Source organism: Eulemur rufifrons, chromosome 5 (assembly GCF_041146395.1).
Source record: "Eulemur rufifrons isolate Redbay chromosome 5, OSU_ERuf_1, whole genome shotgun sequence".
In the NCBI taxonomy this organism is placed as follows: Eukaryota; Metazoa; Chordata; class Mammalia; order Primates; family Lemuridae; genus Eulemur; species Eulemur rufifrons.
The window spans coordinates 54,109,019-54,135,664 of NC_090987.1; the positions used below are offsets into that span (position 1 = coordinate 54,109,019).

At 56.3% G+C, this 26,646-nt stretch overlaps 1 protein-coding gene across 1 annotated transcript in view; it reads right to left on the reverse strand.

Moving 5' to 3' along the window:
* Nucleotides 1-24,184, reverse strand: part of ADAMTS2 (ADAM metallopeptidase with thrombospondin type 1 motif 2) — a 205,562-nt gene extending 181,378 nt beyond the window's left edge. Inside the window, exons 1-2 of the mRNA XM_069468315.1 lie at nucleotides 23,928-24,184; nucleotides 22,531-22,925 (exon numbers count right to left, since the gene is read on the reverse strand). Of these exons, the coding sequence (XP_069324416.1) occupies nucleotides 22,531-22,925; nucleotides 23,928-24,051 (519 nt within the window). The 5' untranslated portion in view covers nucleotides 24,052-24,184. The remainder of the gene's footprint in view (nucleotides 1-22,530; nucleotides 22,926-23,927) is intronic.
* Between the last annotated feature and the right edge of the window lie 2,462 nt (nucleotides 24,185-26,646).

Below are 26,646 nucleotides of genomic sequence, written 5' to 3' on the forward strand. Positions count from 1 at the left end.
GGCTCCCACACGCATCGTCCACGCACTCCCAAGTGAACACACAGGCACCACACACGGGCTCCCACACGCATCGTCCATGCACTCCCGAGTGAACACACAGGCACCACGCACGGGCTCCCACATGCATCGTCCATGCACTCCCAAGTGAACACACAGGCACCACACACGGGCTCCCACACGCATCGTCCACGCACTCCCGAGTGAACACACAGGCACCACACACGGGCTCCCACACGCATCGTCCACGCACTCCCGAGTGAACACACAGGCACCACGCACGGGCTCCCACATGCATCGTCCATGCACTCCCAAGTGAACACACAGGCACCACACACGGGCTCCCACACGCATCGTCCATGCACTCCCGAGTGAACACACAGGCACCACACACGGGCTCCCACACGCATCGTCCACGCACTCCCGAGTGAACACACAGGCACCACGCACGGGCTCCCACACGCATCGTCCATGCACTCCCAAGTGAACACACAGGCACCACACACGGGCTCCCACACGCATCGTCCACGCACTCCCGAGTGAACACACAGGCACCACACACGGGCTCCCACATGCATCGTCCACGCACTCCCGAGTGAACACACAGGCACCACGCACGGGCTCCCACACGCATCGTCCACGCACTCCCGAGTGAACACACAGGCACCACACACATGCCCACATGCATCGCTCGTGTACCTGCATCCCCTACGCCACACACACACCACATACATATGCCCACACGAGTGCACACATGCATCTCACAGATGCCCTCACATATGTGCATCATGTATATCACATATATGTACGCATGCATCACTCCTGAGAATATATCCCATGCACACGCATATCATGTGTACAAACACACGTCACCTTCACACACACGCATCACCCACTCACATGCGTGCATTCGTGCCCTGGCCGCGCCCAGCCTCACCGCCTGCTTCCTCATTGCTCGGTTCTCACCACTATGGAATGACGCTAGCTTGGTCTCTTGCTTGTTGCCTGTCTCCCCAACCCCAGGCGCACTCATCAGTAGAACAGAACCCCCGCCGCTGCCCAGGCAAGGCTGTGACCCTCTCTTCGCCCCAACCCTAGGCGCACTCATCAGAACAGAACCCCCGCCGCTGCCCAGGCAAGGCTGTGACCCTCTCTTCACCCAGAGGCCACTCGAAACACGTCTGCAGGCTGGGCTCAGCCCCCACTGCCTCTCCCAGGCAGAGCAGTCATCATCCTGCTCCCCGGCGCTCTCACTCAGGTCTGTGCAGCCCAGCATGTTTGTACCCAGCCTGCCACATCTCTGGCCCTGCCCAGACGATGCCGCCCAGGCAGGAGGACAGCTGTGCCTGGGCCCAGGGCTTGCTGCTCTGCACTCAGGCCACTCCTGCTACCCAGCCTGAGGGCTCCTGGGCAGTCGGTGATCAGTCAACCTCCAGCCTGATGCTCTCCTTCCGGGGCCAGCTGTCTCCTAGGAGATCTGTGGAGACCGGTCAGCAACCTCGCCGTCCCCCTGCCTGGTGAGGAGGGGGAGGCCACGAGGAAATCCCCTCTTGCTCCACATCTGCCTCCGTGTCCTTCTCTCTCTGTGCTTGTGGAGCAGCAGCTCCCTCCTCCAGCCTCCCAGGGATCCCAATCTCTGCCCCAGCCTCTTCCTCGGGAGCCCTAAGCCTGCCTGGAGCTCACCATCCTCCTCGGATAGCACAGCCCCTGTGTTCCTCGGGAACCACCCCTCCTCCCCTCAGTCTCAGTGGGGGCAGGGGGACATGACCCAGGCAGGCTGAGCAGAATGGATCATCACCCGAACGCAGCGAACACAGTGAGCACAGCTGAGGGATATGGACTTGCCACAAGGCAGTCCAGCAAATTGAATCCAGGAACCATCGCTGGAACTGAGGGAAAAGACAATCCGTGAGGATGCAAGGTGGCAGCTGCCTGCAGCCATTTTTCTTCCTCATGTGAAGAACATGCCTGAGAGTAAAATCAACACAGCAGAGAGTAGGGCCAAGAGTGGGAGAAAGTGAAAGAAAAAGTGACTGAAAGTTTATTTGGGCACCTGGATCCAGCCATACCTGAAGCTAGTAGCCCTTTATATTTTTCTTTTTGCAGATTTATTAACCAATGAATTATTTTTTGCTTTAGCCAGTTTCACTTAGATTTCTCACATGTAAGGAATAACCCCTGACTAATACACACATTCTCTTCCACAGCTTAAACTCTCCCTCTCTCCTGGGTCTTTGTCCTTGGTTTGTGAGCAAATTCAAGCCACCTAAAACCCACTATGCAAAGAGGAAGAGTCAAACACACATACACACAAGCACACACATAAACGCTACATACATACACTCAAATCTTCTAAGACTGACCTCTCCCTCACTACAGCATTTGTGTCCACGGCGCTCCAACTCCCCACCCCCTGGACCATCATCCACTCCCCTCACAACTCCCCACCCCTGACCCTGATGCCTACAGAGACCCCTCCGTGCTGCTGGGTCCCTGCCATCCCACTTTGTGATCCCTCCTCCGGGATCACTCTCCTCCTGTACACATGGCCTCCTCCATCTGCCTGCACATGGTGGGGGACCGAGGAGTGCTGTCCTCTTCCTCTGCCTCCCCCTGCCTTTGGTGCCCACCCTCCCCAGGCAATGGAATGCACAGCCTTCCCTGCAGAGCGTTCCAGCTCAAACTCCAAACCTCACTCCTGCTCTCCTGGGAGGCTCCAGCAATACGTCCACTATACATGGCTTGAACAAAAGCAGGTCACAAAGGGAATGTACTATATGCCCCTTGTTTTGTAAGTGTTTGTACACATGTGCACGGATGTGGGAGACACACACAAAAATATTGAATAGTAATGGGATTACAGGGAATTTCATTTTCTTCCTTCGGTTTATTTATGCATTAGGTTTTATATGAAAGCATATAAAACACTTTTTTTTTTTTTTTTTGAGACAGAGTCTCACTCTGTTGCCCGGGCTAGAGTGCCGTGGCTTCAGCCTAGCTCACAGCAACCTCAAACTCCTGGGCTCAAGCGATCCTCCTGCCTCAGCCTCCCGAGTAGCTGGGACTACAAGCATGCACCACCATGCCCGGCTAATTTTTTTGTATGTATATATTGTAGTTGTCCATATAATTTCTTTCTATTTTTAGTAGAGACGGGGTCTCACTCTTGCTCAGGCTGGTCTCGAACTCCTGACCTCGAGCGATCCACCCGCCTCGGCCTCCCAGAGTGCTAGGATTACAGGCGTGAGCCACCGCGCCCGGCCTAAAACACTTTTTAATTTAAGAAAGATAGAACAAAACGTTGTAAGTTGCAAGCCGTTGTGAGCCATCCCAGGACTGCTGGCACTGGAATTGCCAAACCTGATGGGGCCCAGCACAGGCGAGGGAGAAGACCGGAGGACGTGCCACCAGCCCGTGAGTCCGCCCTGGCAATCGCATGGCAGAGACACTGGAGCCTCAGAAGTCAAGCAACCTGCCCAAGGTCACGCGGGAGCAGGCACACAGTCCAGTCTCCATCCCAACCCAGGTCCACACTAAGGGCTGTGATCCACCCCCTCAGCTGCGGGCAAAGCCTGAAGCAATGCCAGGTGCGCCCACACGCCCTGAAATAGAGCCATTTTGCCACAGAAGACACCCAGGAGGCCCGAGGAGGCTGGGAGCCAATCCTAGAACGGCTGCGCCAGCCACGTTGTGAGAGCAGCCTCTGGCTGCCTCGGAAACACGAGAAGCAGGATGGGGGGCCCCCTGAGAGGGCCCCAGACAAGGGCCTTGGCAGCTCCACGGGCAGGTGGGGCCCGGGCCAGGTGAGGCAGCAACCCAGGTGTGGGGACGAGAGCGAGAGAAAGAGGCCTCTCCAGGCTGCAGCTCCTTCCAGGGGACCTGGAAGCACCAGGGGACAGTCGCTCTCCCACACACAGCTGGAGCCTAACCCCCACTTCGGGTGGCCCTAAGGAGCGGTGCCTGGCGAGGTGTCTGCTAGTTGTGCACACTCTCCCCCCGATCACTGCTCAGAAGCAGTGCTGTGCCCGGCATGGGCCAGGAGGGCCAGATCCTGCTACAGACGGGGACAGCCAGGAGGCAGAACCCAGAGGCCCAGGACCAAGCCAAGACCCGTGGCCTCCACGAAACCAAGGAGCCCTCACCACCCCACAGCTGGCAGGGCTGCACAGCAAGTGACAGAGGCCTGGTGCCCTCCAGAGGCAAGCACTGACCCGTCCGGGGGCAGGGACCCAGGTCTGTGTGTCTGACGTAAAATCTGTCCACAGTCCCCCTGCTGACAGGCCCCCTGCTGACAGGCCCCCTGCTGACAGGCCCCTGCCTGCATTCCCTGCTAGGAAACTGTGAAGGGAAATGGCCTGGCCGAAGGGAAGACGATGGGGCCACGGAGTGGCAGCCCAGGAGGGCCTGGGCCCCCACCCTTGGGCTGCAGGACTCCCAGGGTAAGGGCACGGACAATGCTTGGGGGAGGAAAGGGTAGCAGGGCACCACCCTTCCCGGCGGGCCGCACAGTGTGGCTGAGTGTGGGCAGAACAGCCTCCACCCTGGTCTGCACACCCGGCCCTGACATAGGCCACAGCGCTCACCCGGACCCCCGGGACCCGCAGTCTGTCCTGGCCCTCAGGGTGCTCCCTGGGGGGTTCTTAACCTGAGCTCTACAAACTAGGGGAGGCTAACGCTCCACCTTCATCTTCACTGACCGCTAACCGGAAGCTGGCGATGCCTTCAGCGCCGGGCAGAGGCAGCGCAACCCAGCAGCATCAGCTGCACCTGTGCCCATGGCGACAGCACTCACAGGCATTTGCATCTCTCATCCCCACCGTCGCAGAGGGGGCCAGACGGTGTTTACACTTGGCACAACTTAAATTAGAGAGGTTGTGCACTCCTAGGTCTTGTTATTTAATGCATTAATTAAAAAGCACATGAGAAACTTGGACATGAATGTTCGCAGCAGCCTTATTCTCCAGAGCTAAAAGGTGGAGACAACCCAATCCACCAAGTGATGAACGGATGAGAAAGCTGCAGTCCATCCGTACAGTGGGAGAGCACCTGCCCGTAAGAAGCGACGGCGTCCTGATACACGCTACAACAGGGACGAACCTCGAGAACGTCACACTGAGTGAGAGAAGCCAGCACAAAGGGCAACCAAATACCGCGCGATGCCATTTGTGTGAAACGTCCAGAATGGCAAATCCACAGAGACCGAAGGTAGGTTGGCGGTTGCCTAAGGCTGGTGGGTATGGGGTAACTGGGGTTATTAAAGGGTATGGGGTTTCTTTTTGGGGTGAGAAACATGGTCTAAAATTGTGGTGATGGTTGCATCACTCTGAACATATACCAAAGCCATTGAATTTTATACTATAAATGGGTAAAATATATAGTAATAAATTATGTCTCAATAAAACTACAAAAACCTTAAAAAGCATGAGGATAAAAAATTAAAAAGCACATGTATAGATGCATTATAAATGTTTTCAACGTTGATAGCCTTAGTTCAATAGAATCCGTTTCCTTTGTATTATATAGTGTGCATGTAAAACATTGTTTGACAAAGCATCCACGGGCCTCGCCAGACTGCCAAGAGGGCCCACGGCAGGGGAAGGCGAGGGGGGCACACAGAGAAGAGCGAACAGTTCGGCAAAGGAGCGCAGCAGCACAGCTGTGTCAGCCGCCAAGACGGAGCACGGCGAGGCTTCCTGGAAGGTGGGTGGTGAGAAGTTGGCCAAGCACATGGGTCCCCAGCACTTCACGCAAAAGCCGGGAGGTCCTCAGAGACCCCCACTCTGTCTGCTCTGCCAGTGCGAGCCCATGTGAGCCAGAGAAGCCCCTGCCTCCTCAGCCACCTGATCACTCCCTTCGGGCCCTCAGATCATTTTAGGTTCAACTGCAGCCAAGCCACACGTATGACAAGGGCTGTGCTCAACATGGGCAGAGATTACACTGGATGGAAACGTATGATCGTTCGGAACTCTTGCCCCAGGCCCACAGGATGGACGGGAGCAAAGACAGTGGTCAGAGTAAGCAGGAACTGACGACTGGTCAGCAGGCACCTGTGTGTTACTTACCCTCGAGGTGAAGGGGAGCCCCCGGACGCACCTAAGGGAGGGCGTGGCAAGGCGGTGCTGTGCTTGTCATGGCGGCCGGACGGGACAGGAGAAACGGGAGGCAGGAGCCAGGGAAGAGACGGGCAGAGGTCCTGGAAGCAGTGGGGCTCCCACAGCTCCTCCTGACAACAGCACCTGGCTTCCCCAGGGGGGCCCAGCCTCCCTGCCTTGTTCCCAGCGCTTCAGACAGCAGACACCACCCCTGGGGCCAATGGCCACGTGGCCAGGGCTGGCTAATCGAAGCCCTGCTCTCCTGCCCCGGCCACAGTGATTTGCTCAAAGCTTGGCACATGGCCCAGCCTGAGCCAGTGAGAACCACCCTGAGGACCCTCCCAGAAACTCTCTGGGAAAGGCGGGGCCTCTGCTGGGAAGAGAAGGTGGGCTTTGGTGAGTTCTGAGGCTGGGCCCATGGGGAGAGGGCAGCATTCGCCCTGGGTTTTCCGTCACTTGCAGTCATAGGAGTCTGCCCTGGGGACGGCCTGCAGGAAGAGACAGGGCCACCAGCACCGGCTGCACAGGTGCTGGTGGAAGGACAGGAGCAAGGCGCCAGCAGCCTGTCACACCCGCCAGATTCACGGCCACAGAAGAAATGACAGGACAAGCCTTCCCTGTCTGGAGAAGGTGGGAGGCAGGGACCTTTGCTCCCCGTCCCTGCGGCTCGCGGGCCAGTTCTCCACCGACAAAGGCTGCCCCTCCGTCGGGCACGGTCTGCTCACCACCTTGCCTGCGTTTCCCTTCTCAGGGCCTGCCTGCCGACAAGCCTCTTCTCTCCAGCCTGGAAAGTTTTCCATATCCTGATTAGTTGTGTTCAGGTGGGGACGATTTGGCGGAAGAAGTGGCGTGTGTGTGTGTGTGTGTGTGTGTGTCCACCCCCAGCCCTGGCAGCTCCCCAGGAATGCTGCATTGGCAGGAAGGGATGGGGGACCCTCGGCCTCAGCCGGGTCCTGAGGGGCTCTTGGTGATGTCAGCAGCTCTTGGCCTCTTCCAGTAAACATCTGTTCTCCTTACTCTGACCCAGGAATTCCATTTCAGAACAGTCACGGCCTCATCTGGCAAAACGTCCCGGGCCAGTTATGCCTGGGGCGGGAAGAGCATCCTACCCTGGCCTGCGCCCCTCCCCCAGCCCTGCCTCCCCACCCCGCCCAGGCCCAGCCCACAGAGCACTGCAAAGTGACGAATGTCTACACTGCGCTTCACATTTCCAAGTACGTTCACACTTTGGTTCCTCCCAGCAGTGCCATGAGGAACACACCACCTCGCAGTAACAAAGTATTTGCCACTAAGTGGCCACAGGCTTTACTTCATTTAAGCCTCATAGTAACCCCCCAGGGCAGTTCCTGTCATTGACCTTTACCTTTCACAGAGGAGCGATAGGCTCGGCCAGCGAGGGGAGCAGCCAGAATCAAACACACTCCGTGGGGCAGAACCACGTTCGACTTCGGTGCGCGGGGCCTCGCACGGAGCCGATGCGGACTGAAATCGTGGGGAGGAGACGGGGGGCAGACATGGCGGCTCCAAAGCCCATGTGTTACCAATCTCCAAATAAGAGAAAGTCTCAGCTGCTACACAGAGACCGTGCAGGGAGTGAACACAAGTGAAGCGGGCCAGGGTGACTGCAGGCAGCAGTGGAGACTGCAGCACCTGGAGTGTGGCAGCCCTCGCGAGGGCTCCATCCCTGCTCAGCTTCAGCCCTCAGGGATGCAGGCCAGGCCCGGCCGCTCTCCCAGGTTCTCAAGAGAAACTGGAAATCTTGAGCTTTGTAAGAAATTTGTCAAACACTGGGAAGGCCAAACAAAACTCATCTGTGGGTGGACATGGCACACAGCCCACCAATTTGCAAACTCCACCCTGCACAATGAGGACACTGAAGTTCAGAAGATTATTTCATTGGTAAGGGGCAAAGCAGGGACTCAAACGGGGCTCCTAAGTCCAAATTTCTGTGGAGTTTCCAGACTGTACAACTAGATCTGCTTCCTCTGAAAGTGTCTCACTCAACCACATCCCCAGCAGAAACTCAGGACCATCTTTCAAAGGCAGCATTTTCCTGCCAGCCCTGCAAATAATCCTGTGCATGCCCAGGTACACTGCTCCCTACCCACAGGGGACACCTGACAGACCACAAGGGGCTGAGAGGCTCCTTGACCTAAAGGGGAGGCCAGCCACTGCCACTCATGCCCACGAAACCACTGCATGGGCACTTCCTACGTTCGAGGCTCTACTGGATGCAATAGACCAAGGAAAGAAAAGCCAGGCCGCCGTGGGTAAGTGAACACGAGAGATCCACTTTGGGCAAGACTTGTCCACTTTGGGTCTACCTCCACCAGCATTCACAGAAAAGGAAGCAGGACCTGGTTCTCGACTCCCTTAGACAATGGGCTAAATGCTCTGAAGATATGCTTGTATCTCCCACACAGAATTACCAAATTCAATTTATACTCTAGCCAACATAATAAGACATAAAATGAATAAACATTGAAAAAGAAGAGACAAAAATATTATGAATTGCAGAAGATTATTGCATACTTACAAAATCTTCTCCCCCAAAGAAATCCACAAAAAAAAAAAAGGAAAAAAAAACACTAATAAGGAAGTTCATGAAAAGTCTGGATACAAAATAAACATAGAAACTTATGTATCTGGAAATGCAGACATGGGAAACATCCAAACAAGATATTTATTTTAAAAGGATTTTGTATGATTATCTGTGTTTCACATTTGTGCACTATAGTAACAAGAAGACGAATTTGCTGAAACACAAGGCAAAGGTGCAAGTCATTGGGACCAAAGAAGCAAGGGGTACTCAGGTGGCCGTACCACAAGGCTTGGGTTTGCCAGGTCAACAATGGCTGTAAACGGTTGAGGTGCAGTTCTGCACATGCGTGTATAATTTGTACTAATGTGTCATCTTAACTGTTCGCTCCTTAGGAATGAAGACATCTAAAGTCTGAGAATATCATTAATCTGGAACAAGCAGGCCCCAGGTATTCTGAGTAAATGGTCATCTATAAATTAAAAGTCTCCCTAGATATCTATAATAACCTGCTGTAAAATACAGTGGAAAAGACCCTATTCACAATGGCAATAAAATTCTAAGTCTCTTAGTTATAAACCTACTGGGGTATATTTTTAAAGGTTTGAATCAATTTCCTTATTTCCATGAGAAAATTAAACATGAAGATGTCATTTACTTGTTCAGCAAAGATTTGCTGAGGTCCTGCTGCAGGCTGGACACCATTTTAGGCATGCAACATTATCCAAAGTAAAGATCCTCTTATGATATTTCATAAGAAAACAACCCAAATCCATTTGGAAAATGTATACAAACAGCCAAAACATTTTTTTTAAAAAAGCATGATGGCGATACTTGCCCTATCAGATATTGGAACATATTGTTCAGCAACAGCAATTAAAGAACCTGAGACAGGTGCAAGGAAAAACTGGCCAGAAATGAACCAGGTGATGGAATATGCATCTCAAAGGCAGAGGAACGAGTGAATTAGCAAATAAATGGTGCTGAGCCCGGTGGGCACCTGAAGACAGGCTGGGGGAAGGCTGTGAGGACCTGCGGCCAACCAGGGCAGGCTGACACCAAGACAGAGCTGGCCTACGTCTGCCCACCCTGACTGTGCCCAAGCCTGGAGCCACCAGAGGCCACAAAGTGACCACAGCCAAGGCTGCCTCAGCCAGAGCCACCCTTAACGGCCAGCGCCTCTCTGCGACTGCCCGTGGCTTTGGTTCCTATGTGCCATGTCCTGAGAACACAGGAGCTCCTCAAAGAGAAGAATGCGGCAACTCTGGTGACCTTCATGGTGGGGGCAGGCGCCTGGCACACCCTTCCCCCTCCTCCGGTGTCTGCCATCTTCCATCCGGTGCTGGGCACCCTCCACCCTCCACTGCACCCACCCCCAGGCAGAGCAGGCGCCGGCCTCACGGGCCCCCTTGCCCACGCGCCTTCATGCAGGACACCACCTGAACACCCTTCCACGGCAGCCCGGGGGCAGGGAACAGTCTAGGCGGACCACCCTCCCCACTGAGGACACAGGCAGGGAGGGGCTGGACACCCTGACAGGAAAGACAGTGCCCAAAGGCCAAGCCACCCTATCGGAGGTAGGGGCCACTCTGGTCCCCTTGTTTGCTGGGAAGTGTACCAAGGGCTCTGTGGCAAGCTGAGGAGGAGAGGAATTAACCCTCCTTCGCAGCAGTGAGCCCGCCTGTGTGAGTGGCGTGTACCTCTGAGGAGCGCAAGGTTTGTGGGAGCTCCAGCTGCCGCGGAAGGAGCCCAGACTCCGGGCTCTGTGTGACCTGGGTGGGTCACTCCCCTCTGCGCCCCTGTTGCCTCTCCATTCCCAGCGTGCCCATCGGCAGTGGGGGCTTCTGAGTGGCGTCACAGGAGGTGCTGTGTGAACAGGAAGGCACAGGCAGGCAGCGTGTGCAGCCGGCAGTGAAGGGCCCCCACCCAGCAAGGGTGCCCAGGAGTCTGGCTGATGAAGGACGCTGAGAAAGGAGCGGGCAGGGGGAGCGGAAGGGGGTGGGAAAGCAGGGAGGGGGAGAAGCGAAGGGGGGCAGTGGGGGGACAGAGGGGAGAGGAGGGATGCGAGGAGGTGCTGGCATGGGGAGGAGAAGGGGACAGACGGGAACGGAGGGGCTCTGGCTGGACCCCGCACTGCCCCTCCTGCAACGGTTGCCTCTGCAGCTGCACTGGGGGCTGCTGAGCCCTGGCCTGGGACCTCCCTCGCTCGTCAGAGCCCCCGGCTGTGCGCGGGTCTACTGGGATCTGCTTTTACTCACACTTCTGACACTGAATGTGTGGCTTTTGTCCTCACCCCACCAGTTCTCCAACCCCCAGGACACCAGCTGGCTGTCCTGTGATTCAGCACAATAGTGACACTTCTGGAGTCAGTGCAGACCCCACAGTTTGAGGGCTCAGTCCCACAAGACCGCCCCCCACTTCAGATGCCAGTCGTAATTCCAGGTTTCCACCTGCACTTCTGACCAGGTGGCTCTAAACCGGGAGGTTCCCACGACTCTCTCATGTTTGGTAATTTGCTAGAACGGCTCACAGAGCTTAGGAAGGCGCTTGACTTACTCTTACCAGTTTATTATAAAGGATACAAGTCAGAAACAGCCACGTGGAAAAGATGCGCAGGGAAAGGCGCGTGGGAAGCTGCGCAGAGCGTCCACGCCCCCCGGGGACACCCACCCTCCCAGCACCTCCAGGTGTTCACCAGCCCAGAAACTCTCCAAACCTTGGGGCTCAGGGTTTTTTATGGAGGTTCCATCAGCCTCCTCTCTGGAAGTTGGGGGAGTGGAGCTGAAGTCCCAACCCTCTAGCCCTGCCTTGGTCTTTCTGGGGGCCAGGCCCCCATCCTGAAGCTCCCTAGGGGCCTCCGCCTGCCAGCCAGCTCACTGGCATTAAGAAGACACTCCTGTCACTCTAGAGAGTCTAAGGGTCTTAGAAGCGCTTGCATCAGGAACCAGGGAACTAAGACCAAATATTATAATTACAGATGCTCCTATCAGCCTTATCACTCAGGCAAGGACAAGGGTTTTACTTGGAGAACTGGTCGGGGTGAGGACAAAAGCCACACATTCAGTGTCAAAAGTGTTGTGAGCAAAACCAGATCACAGTAGACCGGCGCACAGCCTGGGGGCTCTGACAGAGTGAGGCCCAGGGTTCTGAGACAGGAACCGGGGATGAAAAACAACTCGATATTCATTACATCACACTGTCACAGGTCTTGGACAGGCAGCCCAGCCTGTGACAGACCCATGCTGGGGTGCTCATCCAGGGGCCCAGACCTCAGCTCAGGGTGGGTGAGCTCAAACCAGTGGCCAATGGCTGGCCATAGGAGCAAATAGGGACAGGCAGGGGAGGGGGAGGGCTAGGAGCCTCACAGGGCCTGGGGGCCCAGCTGGGGGGCACTGAGGAGCACCAAGGAGGATGCCTGCCCCAGCCCCCCGCCCCGCCCCTGCCCCGACTGAGTTCTCAGGATCAGTGCTCAATGCCCACGGAGTTCCAGGTACCTGCTGTGTGTGGACAGCCCAGCAACAGGTGCCAGTTGCCACCCTGTGAGGACCCCTCCCCACTGCGGGTGGCCTTGGGGACAGCCATGCAAGGAGGCCGTCCTCCCTCTGCTAGGGATCTGAATTCCAGGTGAGGGACCACCTGGTCAGAGAGGGTCAGGAGCCTGCATCCCAGGCCTCCAGGAGGCCTGGCCATCCCTACTGGCCATCCCTTCCCTCCCTGGGCCTCCTGGGACATTCCAGCTGCCTTGCTCCCCTTTGCTCCTTCACTGGCACACGTCCCATGAGGCAGGTGGCATCACGACTGGGGAAACGGAGGGTCACAGGTAAGCAGGAGAAGAGCCAGGACCCAACCCTGGTCTGTCAGACCTCTCCAGGCTCAGCCCCCCTCCAGGTCAGCGGGCACCCATCATGCTGTGCGCAAGACCCTCCCATGTGGCTTTTGTAAAACACAGATCCCAGGTCCCACCCAGGTCTAATAAATCAGAATCTCTCAGGGTGGGGTCTGAACAGATATTGTTCAAAGCTCCCAAGTTCCATGCCCACCAGTGGGCAGACAGACCACGCAATGGAAAACAATTTTATTTTCTGCAGGACGGGCCCTCTTAGATTTCCTCTAAGGGAGAATTGCCTTTGTTTGGAAAAATACCTTCTAGAAGCACATAGAATAAAAGGTAACAGCGAGACCGGGCAGGTGGGTGCTGTGCAGGTTGGTGCCAACGCCACAGAGCAGAGGGCGCATCTGCCCCACACGCAGGAGGAGCATCGAGGTGGCCCGCTCCAGAGCAGAGGGACAGAGAGGCAGAGAACCTGGCCAACCAAGGTGGGAGTTTCCCCACACACAGGCCACAGGGCTTTCGAAGAACCAGGCCCTGTTCTGCCAGAGCCACCTGTGTGGCAGGGAAGAAGAGCCCCCTCACCTTCCTCCGCAAAGCTGCCCACTCCCCACAAATGCTTCCTCTGAGGGGTCTGACAGCCGTGAATGGGGAATGGGCTTCACCTCTGGGCCAGCAGTGTGGGCAAATGAGAACTGGCAGCTCACCTGAGGCTGAGAACACCAGCCCCAGGGGACTGCGACACCTCTGGCCTCTTACCTGGAGGGGGTGGGGATAGGGCGTTAAGAGTTAAGACATTTTATCGAGATTTCAGCACCTTTGCTGATAAAAATGGGACCTTAGAAAACTAGAATTCAGAGGATATTGCCTTCACGTGAAATCCATCTTAATCCATGAGCAAGCGTCACAGCGAGCAGAGAAGCACCGGGCGTTCCCATTAAAGCCAGGCACAGGCGCGGATGCCCGTAGCCACTGTACATCGCTCGGACGGTTCTAGACGGAGAGACTGGGAATGAGGATCCAAAATTATCAGTGTTTACAGACAGTACAACCGTATACCTAGAAAACCCACAGGGATCTATAAATATACACTGTATTAGAATTAATGAGTTCAATCAAGCTGCTTAATAAAAGATAATTATATAAAAATCAATAGGCTTCCTGTATACCAACAATAGATGGGAAGGATGGAATTTGAAATGGCAAAAGGAAAAAAATCCTTGAGATAACCTTGATTTTAATAAATGGTGCTTGTATTAAAAAGGAATAATACTTTACTGAGCAACATCAAAGCAGAATTAAATAAATTGGGCAAAAACCATGTTCCTGGTAAATACTGTAAATTATGTCAATTCCTCCTTTAATTAGTTTCTAAGTTTAATTTACTGTCAATCAAATTCACAAGGGATTTTTTAACCTGACAGAACAATTCTAAAATTCATTTGAAAGAATAAACAGATGTGACCAGCCAAGAGAACTCTGCAAGAGAGTCAGAGCAAAGAGGGAAGTATCCAGCCAGATGTTCCAGAGCAACACCGCCCAACGGACATGTGATTCGGGCTTTATCTGTAGCCACGTTTAAAAAAAAATAAAAAGACAGGTGAAATTAAGTGATATATTTTACTTAACCCAATATGTCCAAAATAGTATCCTTTCAACCTGTAATCAATACTTATCTATGAAATATTTTGCATTCTTTTTCTGTACTAAGTCTTTGAAATCCGGTGTGTGTTTCACACTCAGAGAACCTCTCAATTCAGACCAGCCATATTTTAAGTGTTCAATTTCCTCACGTGGCTTGTAGCTACTGTATTGGACAGCATAGCTTCAAAGTACCTAATACTTTAGATATTGGAGCCTTAAAGCTCTAATAATAAACAGAGTTTAGTTTTGGTATAAGAACAGACTGACAGGAAAAAATAGAATTCATCTGTGGTATCACTTAATATGAGGTTTCATTTGCAAGTGGCTGGAGATGGTATGTGTGTAATCCATAAAATATCTATAGACATCATGAGACCCTGTCGCTACAAAAAAAATGTTTTAAATTAGCCGGGTGTGGTGGTACACACCTGTAGTCCCACCTACTCAGGAGGCTGAGGTGGGAGGTTCCCGTGAGCCCAGGAATTTGAGGTTGTAGTGAGCTATGATGATGCCACAGCACTCTAGCCTGGGTGACAGAGTGAGACCCTGTCTCTAAAAAAAAAAAAAATCTGTATGTATAAATATCTACCAATATGTTCATAGCTTCTGAGACACTTTTTATCATGCCTCCAGAAGCTCTGTCCCAATCAGAGTGGCCACTAGTAAGCCTTCACAAGCCTTGCATGAAACACAAATAAAACACCTTATTTTTCCATGTGGCCCTGATCTCTGCTTTCAGAGGACAAATGCCCAGGCTCAGAGATGAATTCTGCGTGTCCTGCTCATAGAGCTGGACCTCCAGCTTCTGCTCCTGCCTGCTTCCCCAGCACAGAACTTGCATGCCAGCTTTCAGAGCCCCGAAATCATTTGTTCCATCAGCAGCATCCAGCCATGTTTTCATGACTCTGCAACACACATTTTTCACATTTGCCACCTGTGAACCCAGGATGCAGCAGTGGGTCTCGCACCGTGGGGGGCTGGCATTGCCGGGCACACACCGATTCAGCCACGGCATCTCACATTGCCATGACTTTGCATGAGGTGTGTGTGGCGTCAGCATTTCTTGTGTGGAGACCTTTGCCACTCACGGTGTCTTCAAAAAGTCACACTGTGATGGCAAAAAGTTAGGGTGTGGGCAGAAAGGCAGAGACACAGCAGAGTGTGTAGCCTTGGTGCCAGCAAGGCAAATGCCGATCCTTGGAGGAATGATTACTACTCATACTTTACCAAAGAGAGGAAGGCACCCGGAAGTGGGTGCAGCTGTGCTCTGCCATACTTGGTTACCCAATATGTGCAAAATGACAGCAAGGCAGGAGAAACAGCCCACTCAGGGTGAGGAGAGCAATCAGAGCAAGCAGGGGCCACTGGAGCTGGTGCCTGTGTCTCAAGTGGATCGTGATTAAGGCACCAGGTTGTGGTTTAAATGGGAGTGTCTCCTCTTTCTTGGTGGCATATAAAGTAACAGTGTGTCTTGTCTTTGATAGCACCTTAGATCCAATGAAAGGCAGAAATGGCCAATGTTTCCCCTGCCTTAGGCCTGGACTAAGTGCATGTTGTGTACCCATCCTTCCAACACCTGGTGAGGCGGGTGTTGATGGAATTCCCCTTTTGCAATCTGAGGAACTGAGGTTTGCAGTGTTGCAGTGCCTGTCCAGGCTGCAGAGCTGACTCTGTGTCCACAGCAGCCTCCAGCCCACACTAAGCCCACTGCTTACGGGTGTTAACCACCGAAATGTGCAGAGCCCACCTGGCCTCTCGGCAGTGCCCGAGCATTGGTCCTGGACGCCAAGGTTTCCTTTGCCTCCAAGCGGAAGCTCTGTGCCCCACTCTGCAGGCCCTGGAGTCGATGTGCAGCATAATTGAAATTCATGGATGAGCCCGAGGAGCCGGCTCCAGGCTCAGTAATAACTTCTCCATATTAATGGCAACACCGCAGACCGGGTGGACAGCTGACATTTAATATGAAACATATGCAGCAGAGGCAGAGGTTCCTACCTGGGTCCTCCCATTCTAGAGCACCCGTCAGGGGTGGGGGTGGGGGTCTCAGGAGACACCAAGATTCGAGAGGCTGGGGTCTTCCTCCCCTTCAGTACTTCCACCTCATCTCAGCCCCCTCTGCTGCTGGAAACCCCCTCGAAGAACACACACACACATGCACACATTCACATTCATGCACGTGCACGTATACACTTAAATATACATGTGTGCACATGCACATGCTCACATACTCAAAAGTACACACACGTGCACCCACATACACACTCGAGTGCACACACTCATACACACGCTCAAATGTACACACTCATACAGATATGGATGCACATGTGCACACCCACATGCATACTTAAGTATACATATACTCCATACAAGACATGCCCATGTGCACACACAGGTACACACTCCCCATGCATGGGCACACAAGCAGGCACGCATGTTCACATACAGCCAGCTGCCTGCTGTGCCCTGGTAGCAACACAGAAACCTCAGGGCTGCCCAAGCCAGAGAGGGAGGTGGGGTAATGAAGGACATGTCTGCCTGCCCATCCAGACTCAGGGTCCCAGGAGGGGCCCGATGCACACCTGCCCCTAGGATCTTCAGAGACCAGAGTGGGGAGGCCCAGGCCACCACCAAGCAAAGCCAGCCTTGATGATAAGTGGATGTGCCAGTCCATGGAGCGTGTCCCTGGGGCTCAGGGCGGATGAGCCCCTTGATGACTCCTCTGCTCACACTGGCTGCACCACTTGCGATCCACTGCAGGCCTGGGTAAGGGCCCAGCGTTCTCCGCCTCCCAGCTGACTCTGAGGGAGGTCCTGCATTCACTCACCCACGACTCACTAAATGCTGGGGACACTGGGGGACAGGGCAGCCGAGGGTAGCCATCAGGCAAGAGGAACCTGAAACCTGCCAACACCTGAATGAGCAGCATCACTACACTAAGCAACCAGTGCCAGAAATACATACACACACACACACACACACACACACACGGTGGAGTGCAGGGCAGGGCAGCAACATGATGCAGGGCCCAGGAAGAGGTGGCCTCCCTGGGATCAGAGACAGAGGCCACTGACTGGCCATGCTGGCCTTGGGGGGTGGGGGGGGTGGGGGCCGGCTCCACTATGCCTCTCTTTGAAGGATGCCAAGGGGAGAGGCCACCCCACACAGAGAGAACCCCACAAAGCTGAGAAACTCCCTGGAGCCTCGGTTTCCTCATCTGTAAAATGGGGACACAGGGGCTGGCCCACAGCAACACTGCAGGGGTTGGGTCCGAGGCGCCAAGCAGGGAGCTGGTGCAAGTGCTGATCCTCGGACCCTCTCCCGAGGGTCCTCCTCCCGAGGGCCATGCTGCAGCTGCCAGACCCCAGGCGCCTCCATGCAGGCCCTCAGCTCAGGCTCAGCGACGGGGTAGGGAGCCACCAACCCTCCGGGCCCCAGGGCGCACCGAGGAGAGCACCCAGGCACAGCCTCCCAGCAGCCCTCGCTCCCCACGAACACTGCAGGCCATGGGCAGAACATGTGACTCAGGCTGGAGCCAATCAGCATGTTGCACTCCCAGGTCACGATGATTGGTTTTGAAAAGGTCCCATGACTTAAGCCTGTCCAATCAGAGTGCTGCTGAGGGCCGCCTGCGGAGATTTCCCTTCTCTTTTCCAGTAGGCTGTGTCCGGGGTGTGTGAGGGGCCCGGGGGCAGCTGCAGCTAGTTGTCCCCCAGGGAAGAGTCACGCAGGGCAGGCGGAGCTCAGGGGGCACCACTCGGCCCCCGAATTACCCCTACCCTTATTAGCTGAAGCTAGATGAGTCCGGGTTGCAGACCAGGGATGCCCCGATGTCACTGTGAGGGGCCACCGCGAGGCGGGCCGCAGACCCTGGGCGGCCGCTCTGCCAGCTGGAGCCCAACCCCCTGGCAAGTCGGCTTCCGTCTTGGCAGTTACATCCCTCCCCAGCCCCTGGCTGGGGAAGAGCCCCCAGGAAAGCCCCAGGAAAGCCCCTCCCGCCAATCAGGCCCCGGTGAGAAGTGGTGGTGAGGCGGCCCGGTGGTTGTGGACAGCGCAAAAGGGGGAGTGGGCTGGCTGGGATGAAGTAGGGCGGAATTCTCAGCAAGTTCCCGGCACAGCCTCTGTCTGCTGAGTTGCCCCAACACTCCTGCTGCCAGCACAGCCCCCAGCACTTCCACATCTGCCCCTAGGGCCCCAGTCAGGGCCCGCATGAGGTCTCCATGCTGGACTTCTCTGGACGCACAATGACAACAGAATCAGAAATATGACACACAAACGCAGCTTCTCTGAAGAAACGTGGGAGTGTCCAGCAGCAAGGAGCCCATGCTCCCGAGGGACAACACCAACCCTGTCCCCTCACTTGTGCCTGGTCCCCATCTGGCTTCTAAGGCATCTGAATGTGCAACTCCAGCTTTGGAGGGTCCCAGAGATGGCTGACTCCAGCCCCCACTTTCCATGTGGACAAACTGAGGCTCAGTGGGAGAGGGAAGGTGGCCCAGGATCAGGAGGTAAGTCATCAGTGCCCAGCCCAAGGTCTTCTCACCCCCCCCCCCCCCCCCCGGCCACCCAACCCTTCCCCATACATGCCCAGGGAAGGTTTCCCTTCCCTACTCAGTTTGATTTAAACCAGGGGATTTGAACTCAGGTTTCATGAACCCGAAGGTGCAGGGAAGAAAACCATGGAAAACTGCATGTGTGCATAGCGCTTGCCTGTGGGAAAAGAGGCAGACCTTTTGACCATTCTCCAAGGGGGCCTACCCCACTGAATGCAGACACCTTGGGGTTGGCAGCAGAGCAGACCAGCCTTCCCTGAACACTGGGGTCACAGGGCCTTTGGGCAGGTCCCACACCCTTTCCTGCACAGGCTTCTAACCCCCACTTCCTGGGCACTCTCATTTCACAGCTCCCAGCTGAACTCTGCAAAGTCTGGAGCTGGCCCCTTTGGACATAGCCAGGGATGCCACGGTACTAGTTGCCAAGAACCACAGGGTACGACATGGCATGTGTGTGTCCAGGACAGCTTCCTGGATGAATTGCCATTTAGCTGAGGCCTACAGCATGAAGCAGGTAAAGAGGAGGGGGTAAGACTGTCCAGGCCAGGGCACAGCCTGTGCAAAGCCCCTGGGTGTCCAGTGTTGGGGGAACTCAAAGTTCAGTGAGACTGAAGTGCAGGCGTGAGGAGGACACAGTGACAGATGAGGCTGGAGGCACCCAGCCAGGTCAGCGGGGCCTTGAATGCTAGGACAGTGAGTTTGGATTTTTTTTAAGAGCAAGCAATAGGAACCACTGAAAGATCTTAAGTAAAGGAGTGACATGATTTGATGTGTGGTTTCTAAAATCACTCTGGCTGCAGTGGCAAGAAGGTTGCTGGGAGGGACCAGTCAGGAGCAGCTGAGGAGCATAGGAGCCAAAGATGGGGCTGGAGGCAGGTGTGTGAGGAGATAGAGACTGGGACGGGGTCCAGAGAGCTCCAGGACGGTGGCTGGCTGGGGGAGGGAGTCATGCACGGGAGCAGGGAGCCTGGGATTCCCACCCATGTGAAGAGTGGGGTGTGGAAGAGAGTGAGAGACCCATGTAACTTGAGAAGTGTGGGGTCGTCCAAGGAAGGAATCCCAGAGGCAGCGGAGCAGGCAAGTCTAGAGCCCAGGAGGATATCTGAGCCGAACACGGGGCAACCATTGTCATCTCTCCGGCACACTTGTCCTTCCCCTTGCTTGTATGAATTGAACCCTCTCCATTCCAGAGTTTGGGGGTCTGACTCTCACCCTCAACCACAAAGGTGAGCAAGAGACTCAGGCCAGGCCTACACCACAGCTAGTGGTTTAAAGATGGGCCTGTAACCCAAGGAGGGCTAATCAGATCCCTCCCGAGGACTATTACGGGTATCACCCAGAGAGGAGAGCATTCCATTTCAGAGAGATTTCCTCCTCAAAAGCCAAGCGAGGCCAGGAGCCACTGGTGGCCCCACATGGCAGGGGTGGTGGGCATTCTGAGATGAACACAGGGGCAGAGCTGAGAGATAGATAGCATGTTCTGAGTGCCTGGATTCAGCCATGCCTGAAGCTGACACTCCTCAGGACCCCCAGATAATTGGACCCATGATGTCCCTTCCACCCATTCAGACTTGGGAGCACCATGACAGAAGGGGACAGATTCCTGCCAGCACTGGCTGTGTGGCCTAAGGCAAGTTACTCAACCTCCCAGAGCCTGAGTGCTCCATCTATAACCAGGGCAGAGGATGCCTCCCTTACAGGGCCTCTGTGAGGTCCAGCGGCACCATGTGTGACACCCCAGGTCCTTAGCCTACTATCATGAAAACACAGAGGGACTTAGAGGGTTAAGGAATTAGTTAATATAAAATCAGAACAGGCACATATGTATAGTAAAAAAGAAAACAGAACAGAAGAACCAATGATGCTGTCCCACTCTCTCAAGGCCATTGCTCACTGACAGCATTCAAGGCCACTCAGCCAGGCCCCAGCCCTTCCTCCAACCCCAATATTCTTCCCATCTGTGTCTTGTACGTCTGCCTGAGTATGTCCAGTGTGTATGTGACACCTCAGCATGCCTGTCCTGCGCCGCCAAATTCACACATGGTACCTATGCACACACCCCTCCTTCTGCCCAGATTGCCAACCTGCACCTTTTCCAGCCAGGCACTCATTCTTCAAGACCCCATCCAAAGAGCCCCCTAGGAGCGCGCTCCAAGTCTGACCAGAGTGCCTCAGCCCGTTAGGCACTCTGAGGAGGGGAGCCCCTGGGGGGGCACCAGGCCTGCCACATCTCTGACCAGATGTGTTTATCCTGGGTAAACACATTAGAAGGTGCGGCTGAACAAAAGAATCCCCAAATGAACAACCGAATGAATGACACAATGACAATGCCTCCCCAGGATGCCATCCAGCAGGAATCACTGAGTACACTGGAGGTGGCCCACCAGCAGACTGCATCTGTGTGGACTCCTCCCGCCTCACCCCGAGCCCCGGCAGAGACTTCCTTTAATTTAGGAAACTCACCTTCAGTGTAAAATGAGACACACCTCTGAGGCCTGGGACATCCTCGAGACAACAGGACTATCAAGGCTCACCATTTTAATCCAACTCCTCCAAGGATATTTACTGTTGTTTGCAATATGCCCAAGTTCTACCTAAATCCAGCCAAAGGCAGTGATTTTCCAAAGCAACAAGTCACATTTCCTGTGTCTCCATAAAAAGAACGCCAGCGGTTGTGGGGCCCAGGTGTAATTGCTGGCTCTGCAGACGGCAGGATGAACCTCAGCTGCCTGAGGACGAGTGTGCTCAGGGGCCACAGGGCTGGGAGAGCGGCCACTTGCTGGGGCAGGAGGTCCCTGAGCAGCAATTAGAGCAGATCCTAGGGTGGGCGGCTTCAGATGTCTGGCCAGCACAGCCGGCCTGACCACCGCACACCCAGTCCAAAATAGAAAACTGCAGTGGCTTCTGCTGTATGCCAGGCCCCTAGGCAGCAGACAGGGCACCGCCAATGTCAGCCTCCTCCCTGACCATCGATCCAGGCTTCCTGCGAGGTCCCCTTGTGCAGAGCCATGGTCCCTCTGCCAACCCCCGCCCCCCGCCACCGAGGAAGGAGAACTCCTCAGGGCTCCAGTCATACTAGGTGGCCCAGGCAGTCCCAAAAGGGAACCCCCATCTGTCTCCTGTTCTTCAGGGGCTGCCCCCAAAAGATCAAGCAGCTCAGGGGCAATAGAGCTTTCATTTCCAAAGGCTCCCCTCAGCTCAAAATAGAGAGGAAAAACCAACTTTTCAAATAATCAGCTGGAGTTCAACAGGAAACCACAGCGTAAAACCCAGTGGCTCCCAGTCAGCCAGGGGGCAGAGGGTAACTCTCAGAGCCACTGCCTGCTCCCTGGGCTGGCATCACCCCCACACACAGAAGCACGAAGACTGCTGGGCCACATGCCGAAAAGCACAGGGACACACACCCAATAGACACTCTGACCCACATGAGCAAAAACGCACAGACACATATATGCACAAGAGACACAATGGCACATGCATATGTTCACACAGGTGCACAGGCACCCAGATACAAGTATGCGCCAACATTCCAGAGCACGTGCAGATGCGCACACTCACAGAGATACATACACACACATACACCGACCTACACCTGGATGCAAGCCATAGACATGTATGGGCAGGCATAAGGAAGATGCACCTGATAAGCATTTTGGATACCCTGGCTGTTCCCTGCATAAATCGTCCCCTGCTCAGACCAATCAAAATAACTTGCCTTCCAGCCAACTTCTCAGTCGGTGCCCGTGGCTCCTAAGCACTGAGAGGGCAGAGAAGGTCCTCAGCGCAAGTCCTGCCCTTCCAGAGGACTCCCAGATAACCCGTTCCCAAGGCCCAGGCAAGGGCAGCGTACAAAAAAGAGCGACAGAAGTGCGTACTCACCAGCCCATCGCAGTTGCTGAGAGCCACGGAGGAGGCTTCAGCTAGGCCGGCCACGTCCCCGACGTAGAGGCAAGTCCCAAGCAGGGGCTCCACGCGGGTGGTGCCCGTCTCACCCTGCCACTCCATAGTGGCCCCGGGCGCCACGAGGCGGGCGTTGGGCCGCAGCCGCAGGTGCAGGTCTCTGCCAAAGACCGTGACATTGTAGAAGAGGCGACTGCCGGGGTCCTCCTCGCTGCCGCCGGGGAAGCTCCTGGTCCGGACCGGGGCAGCCCTGCGGGCTCGTACCCCCGCCCTGGCCGTAGCCACCGACACCACGTGGGACACCAAGCGGCCCCTGGCGTCAGTGCGCACTGGCACCGCCAGGATGCGCTCCGCTCCGTGCCCCAGGGGCCCGCCTGCAATGGGAAGGGGCGTTAGACCAGCGGAGGCCGGGGAGCCCCAGAGCCCCGGCGCCGAGACGCGCATCCCCTAGACCCCGCCCGACTAACAGAATAGACATTCTGCCACGCAGCCCCCAAAAGCTAGCCTGCACCTCCCCGGCTTTCTTGCAACCAGGAAGGGGCGTTAACAGGGCCACCACTCCGGAGCCCTGCCGCCTCAGGGCTGTCCCCCTCCCGGACCCTGCCAAACAAGAGCTCGGCCCCCTGCCCTGTTCTGGGATGGGGCTCGGTGAGCACTTCACAGTTCCTGAGGGGACGACCTCGTCAGAGTGTCTCCCACCCCCGAACCTGCGGTCCTTGTCAGGACATGGGGCTGCTCGGAAGCCTTTCCCAGTTGGCCCCCACCCGTGCGCCTGACCCCTCGGCTGCCCCTGCCGCCCGAGTGCCCTCACTGTTGGCCTTCGGAGCGGCGAGGACTCGGCTCCCCCGAGCACGAGCGGCCTGCCCTCCGTGACCAGCTCCCGGTCAGCCCGCTGCCGGCCCCCTCTCCCCGCGCGCCCGAGGACAGGCAGGGGTGGAGCAGGGTCCTTCCGATCAACGGGGATCCCCTCCCGGGAGCCCCAACCAATCCTCAGGGCCCAAGGCGGCGCGCTCGGCACCGGCTCCTCCCGAGCGTCCCCGGACGCGAGCCCGGGCGCCGCCTCGCCCTGGCTCCCCCGGACCCGCTGGGGCTGACTGCGCTCTCCGCCGCGGGCTCTCCCGGCCCTCAGTCTCCACGCTGCGCGACCCGGGAGCCGCGAGGGCTCCGAGGCTGTCCCCGGCCGGAGGCGCCGGGCTGCACCCCGGGGCGCCCCCTGCGCGACCGAGCCGGCCCCGAAGTTGGCCAACTTGGCCCCGGGCGGGGCGCGCGGAGTTTGCCCAAGTCGGACCGGACTACGCCTGGGGAGGGGCCGGCGGGGCGCGCGGGGCTGGCCGGCCGGCGGGGGGCGCAGGGCGCGGGGGCCGGGCCGCACCTACCCGGGGGGTCGGCGGCGGCGGCGAGCCTGGCGTTCGCGGGCGGCGGCAGCAGCAGGAGCGGCGGCAGAAGCAGCAGCAGCGCAGGGCAGAGCAGGCGGCGAGCGGCGCCCGCCGGCGGATCCATGGCAGCCGGACTGCAGCCGGGGCCCCGCACTCGCAGCCGGCGCGAAAGTTCCCCGCGCGCCGCCCAGCCCACATCTGGGGGCAGCTGGAGCCGCCCGCAGCTGCAGCACCGCAGGGCGCGGGGCGGAGGAGGCGAGGCGAGGAGGAGAGGGCGGGGAGCGCGGAGGGAAGGCGGGGAGGGGAAGCAGCGAGCGGGCGAGGGAGGCGGGGGGGAGGGAGAAGGCGAGCGAGGGGGAGGGCGGGGACGGCGGGCGCCTCAGCCTGCGGTGACCCGGCGCTTCTTGGCGCGGCCGCCGCCGCCGCCGCCGCCGCCGCCCGCTCCCCTCCTCGCGCCGCCGCGGCGGCTCCGGGCTCGCAGCGAAGCAGAGACACCTCGAGGCGGCGGCAGAGAAGCGCCGCGGGCCGGGCTGGGGGAGCCCGGCCGCCGGCCACCCTCGGCGCGCCCCTCGAAGAAGCGGCACCGCCGGAGCACCCCGCACCAGAGAGCCCTCGGGGTGCCCGGGTACCACCCGTTAGTCCTGGGAACCTGGGGCCCACCTCACCCTCTCTCAGTGCCCTGGGGCGGGACAGGGTGTGCGAATGGACGGGGTCGGGGGCTGACTCTTGGGTCCTGGAGCGCCGAACCTGGCCTGGTGCCCCCAAAGGCAGAAAGATGCTGTTACAGGAGGTGCACTCTGGCGGCCACCCCAAAGATCAACATTTTGCCCTTACTCAGACAAGATTCCCTTAGTCCCCAACCTCTCTCCTCTCCTGAAGTCCCTGACCCCCATCTGCCTTCCCATCCCTCCATTGCAGCCTCTGAGCACAGCCTCTTCCTGCCGGACCCTAGCCCTTGGTCCTAGAGCACACACAGTCAGGTTGTCGTCTGTCCTCAGTCCCACGTGGCCATTCTAGCCTCCTGCCACTGCACTCCCTGGCCGCCCCAACCCCCACCCCGCTGCCTGAAATGGCCTCTGCACACTCCGCCCACCTTTTCCAACTGAGTGTCCAGGGGCGTCTCAGTTCTTCCTGGGAGTTTGCTGCCAGAGCCCTTGCTAGCTGGAATCCCTCCTCTCCAAGCAAGGCCCCTGTTCTCCCAGTGCCTGGAGTCCCTGTCCCAGCAGGCCTGGTGTTCCCTGGCACATTGACCCCCGCCAGTGCCTGCCTGGGAACCCCCTCTCAGACATGACTGCTGGAACATCTCTGCTGTGTGATGCCAGCTTCCGTCTCACTTTCCCAGAGGGTGGACACCTGTCCCTTTGATCTTCTCATTGACGCTGCCCCAGGCCTGTGTGGCCAGGGCCTTGGCCTTGGCCAGGGGGGCAGAGGACCCGGAGATGATTCAAGCCCCTCCCTGCTAGCCAGGAGGGTCCAGTCTTATGGGGAAACACATGACTTGCACAACTCACTTTAGCTGTGATTTGGTGTCCCTGACTCTGTCATTTCTAGGACCCAGGTGTGAAGGCGCTACAGCTTGACAGCCATCTTCACCTGGAAGCTCCTTTCGCTGTATCACCTAAGGACACCTGAGGCTGGATCCTGCCCCCAGGCATGGTGGACGTTGATCATCAACATTAAAAATGGTGACATGTTACTTAAAAATGTAGATTTCTAGCATTTCTTGAGAAACTGGAAGGGTGGCCACACTGGGCCCACACTCCTGCTTAGCAACCATTAAATGGGGCACTTACCCTGCAATTTACCACAGATCCCCTGCCTCTGCTCTTGTGACCTTTGATGACCCAGCTGGTTGCAGAGAAATTTGGAACTGGAATCCCAGTGTATCAGAAGAGAGATGACTCCAGAGCTGGGCATCCGGGAGGACTTCCCATAAGAAGCGGCATGAGCTGAATCCTGAAGGCTGGGGGAGCCAGGCAGCCCAGCGTTGGGTCCAGTCAGGTGCTGTCCTGGAACCCATGCTGCATTCCTCTCGTGTCTGTCTGTGCTTTCATCTTCCTCAAAAGATGAAGCCAGCAGTCTCATCTATGTCAAGGGTCATAATCTGCTACCGTCCGGCCACGTTTATGGTCCTTACCATATCCTCCTGCCATTACTACCGCCATTATATTTCTTGATACAGCACTTAATAATTTACTTAAATTTGTAAAGGATACTTCAAATCACTACCATAAATGGAAGAGCCAACATCTAACCATCTCATCATAAATCAAAGATAGCAGCCAAGAATAAATAAAATGAAAAGAAAAAATGTTATCAAATTCTACATACTACTACCTGCAAAAGGCACTGAGCTGAAGCGGATTAGCAAGTGTTACAAAAGTGTTCAGACAGACCAGCACAGAGATCTTTTCTTTAATGTAATCAGAAAGAATTGAAGAGGAGTAACTCTGACTTTGTGAGTCGATGGTATCATCTAACGGGTTCATGTAGCCACATTATTTTGCACACTTTGGGGTACTTGCTCTAGGAATTTTTTGGAGAGTTTGTCCCCCATCTCCCTGACACTCCCAAATAACCCCTGGCCGCTGTTCCCATCACATCACCCCCAGCCTCCAAAGGCTCTTCCCAGACAGAGCTCTGACCCCTGCCCGAGGCCAGGGACGAGTGAGAGGCTGACCACCGCCATTGACCAGCCCACACGTCAGTCCCCACAAGG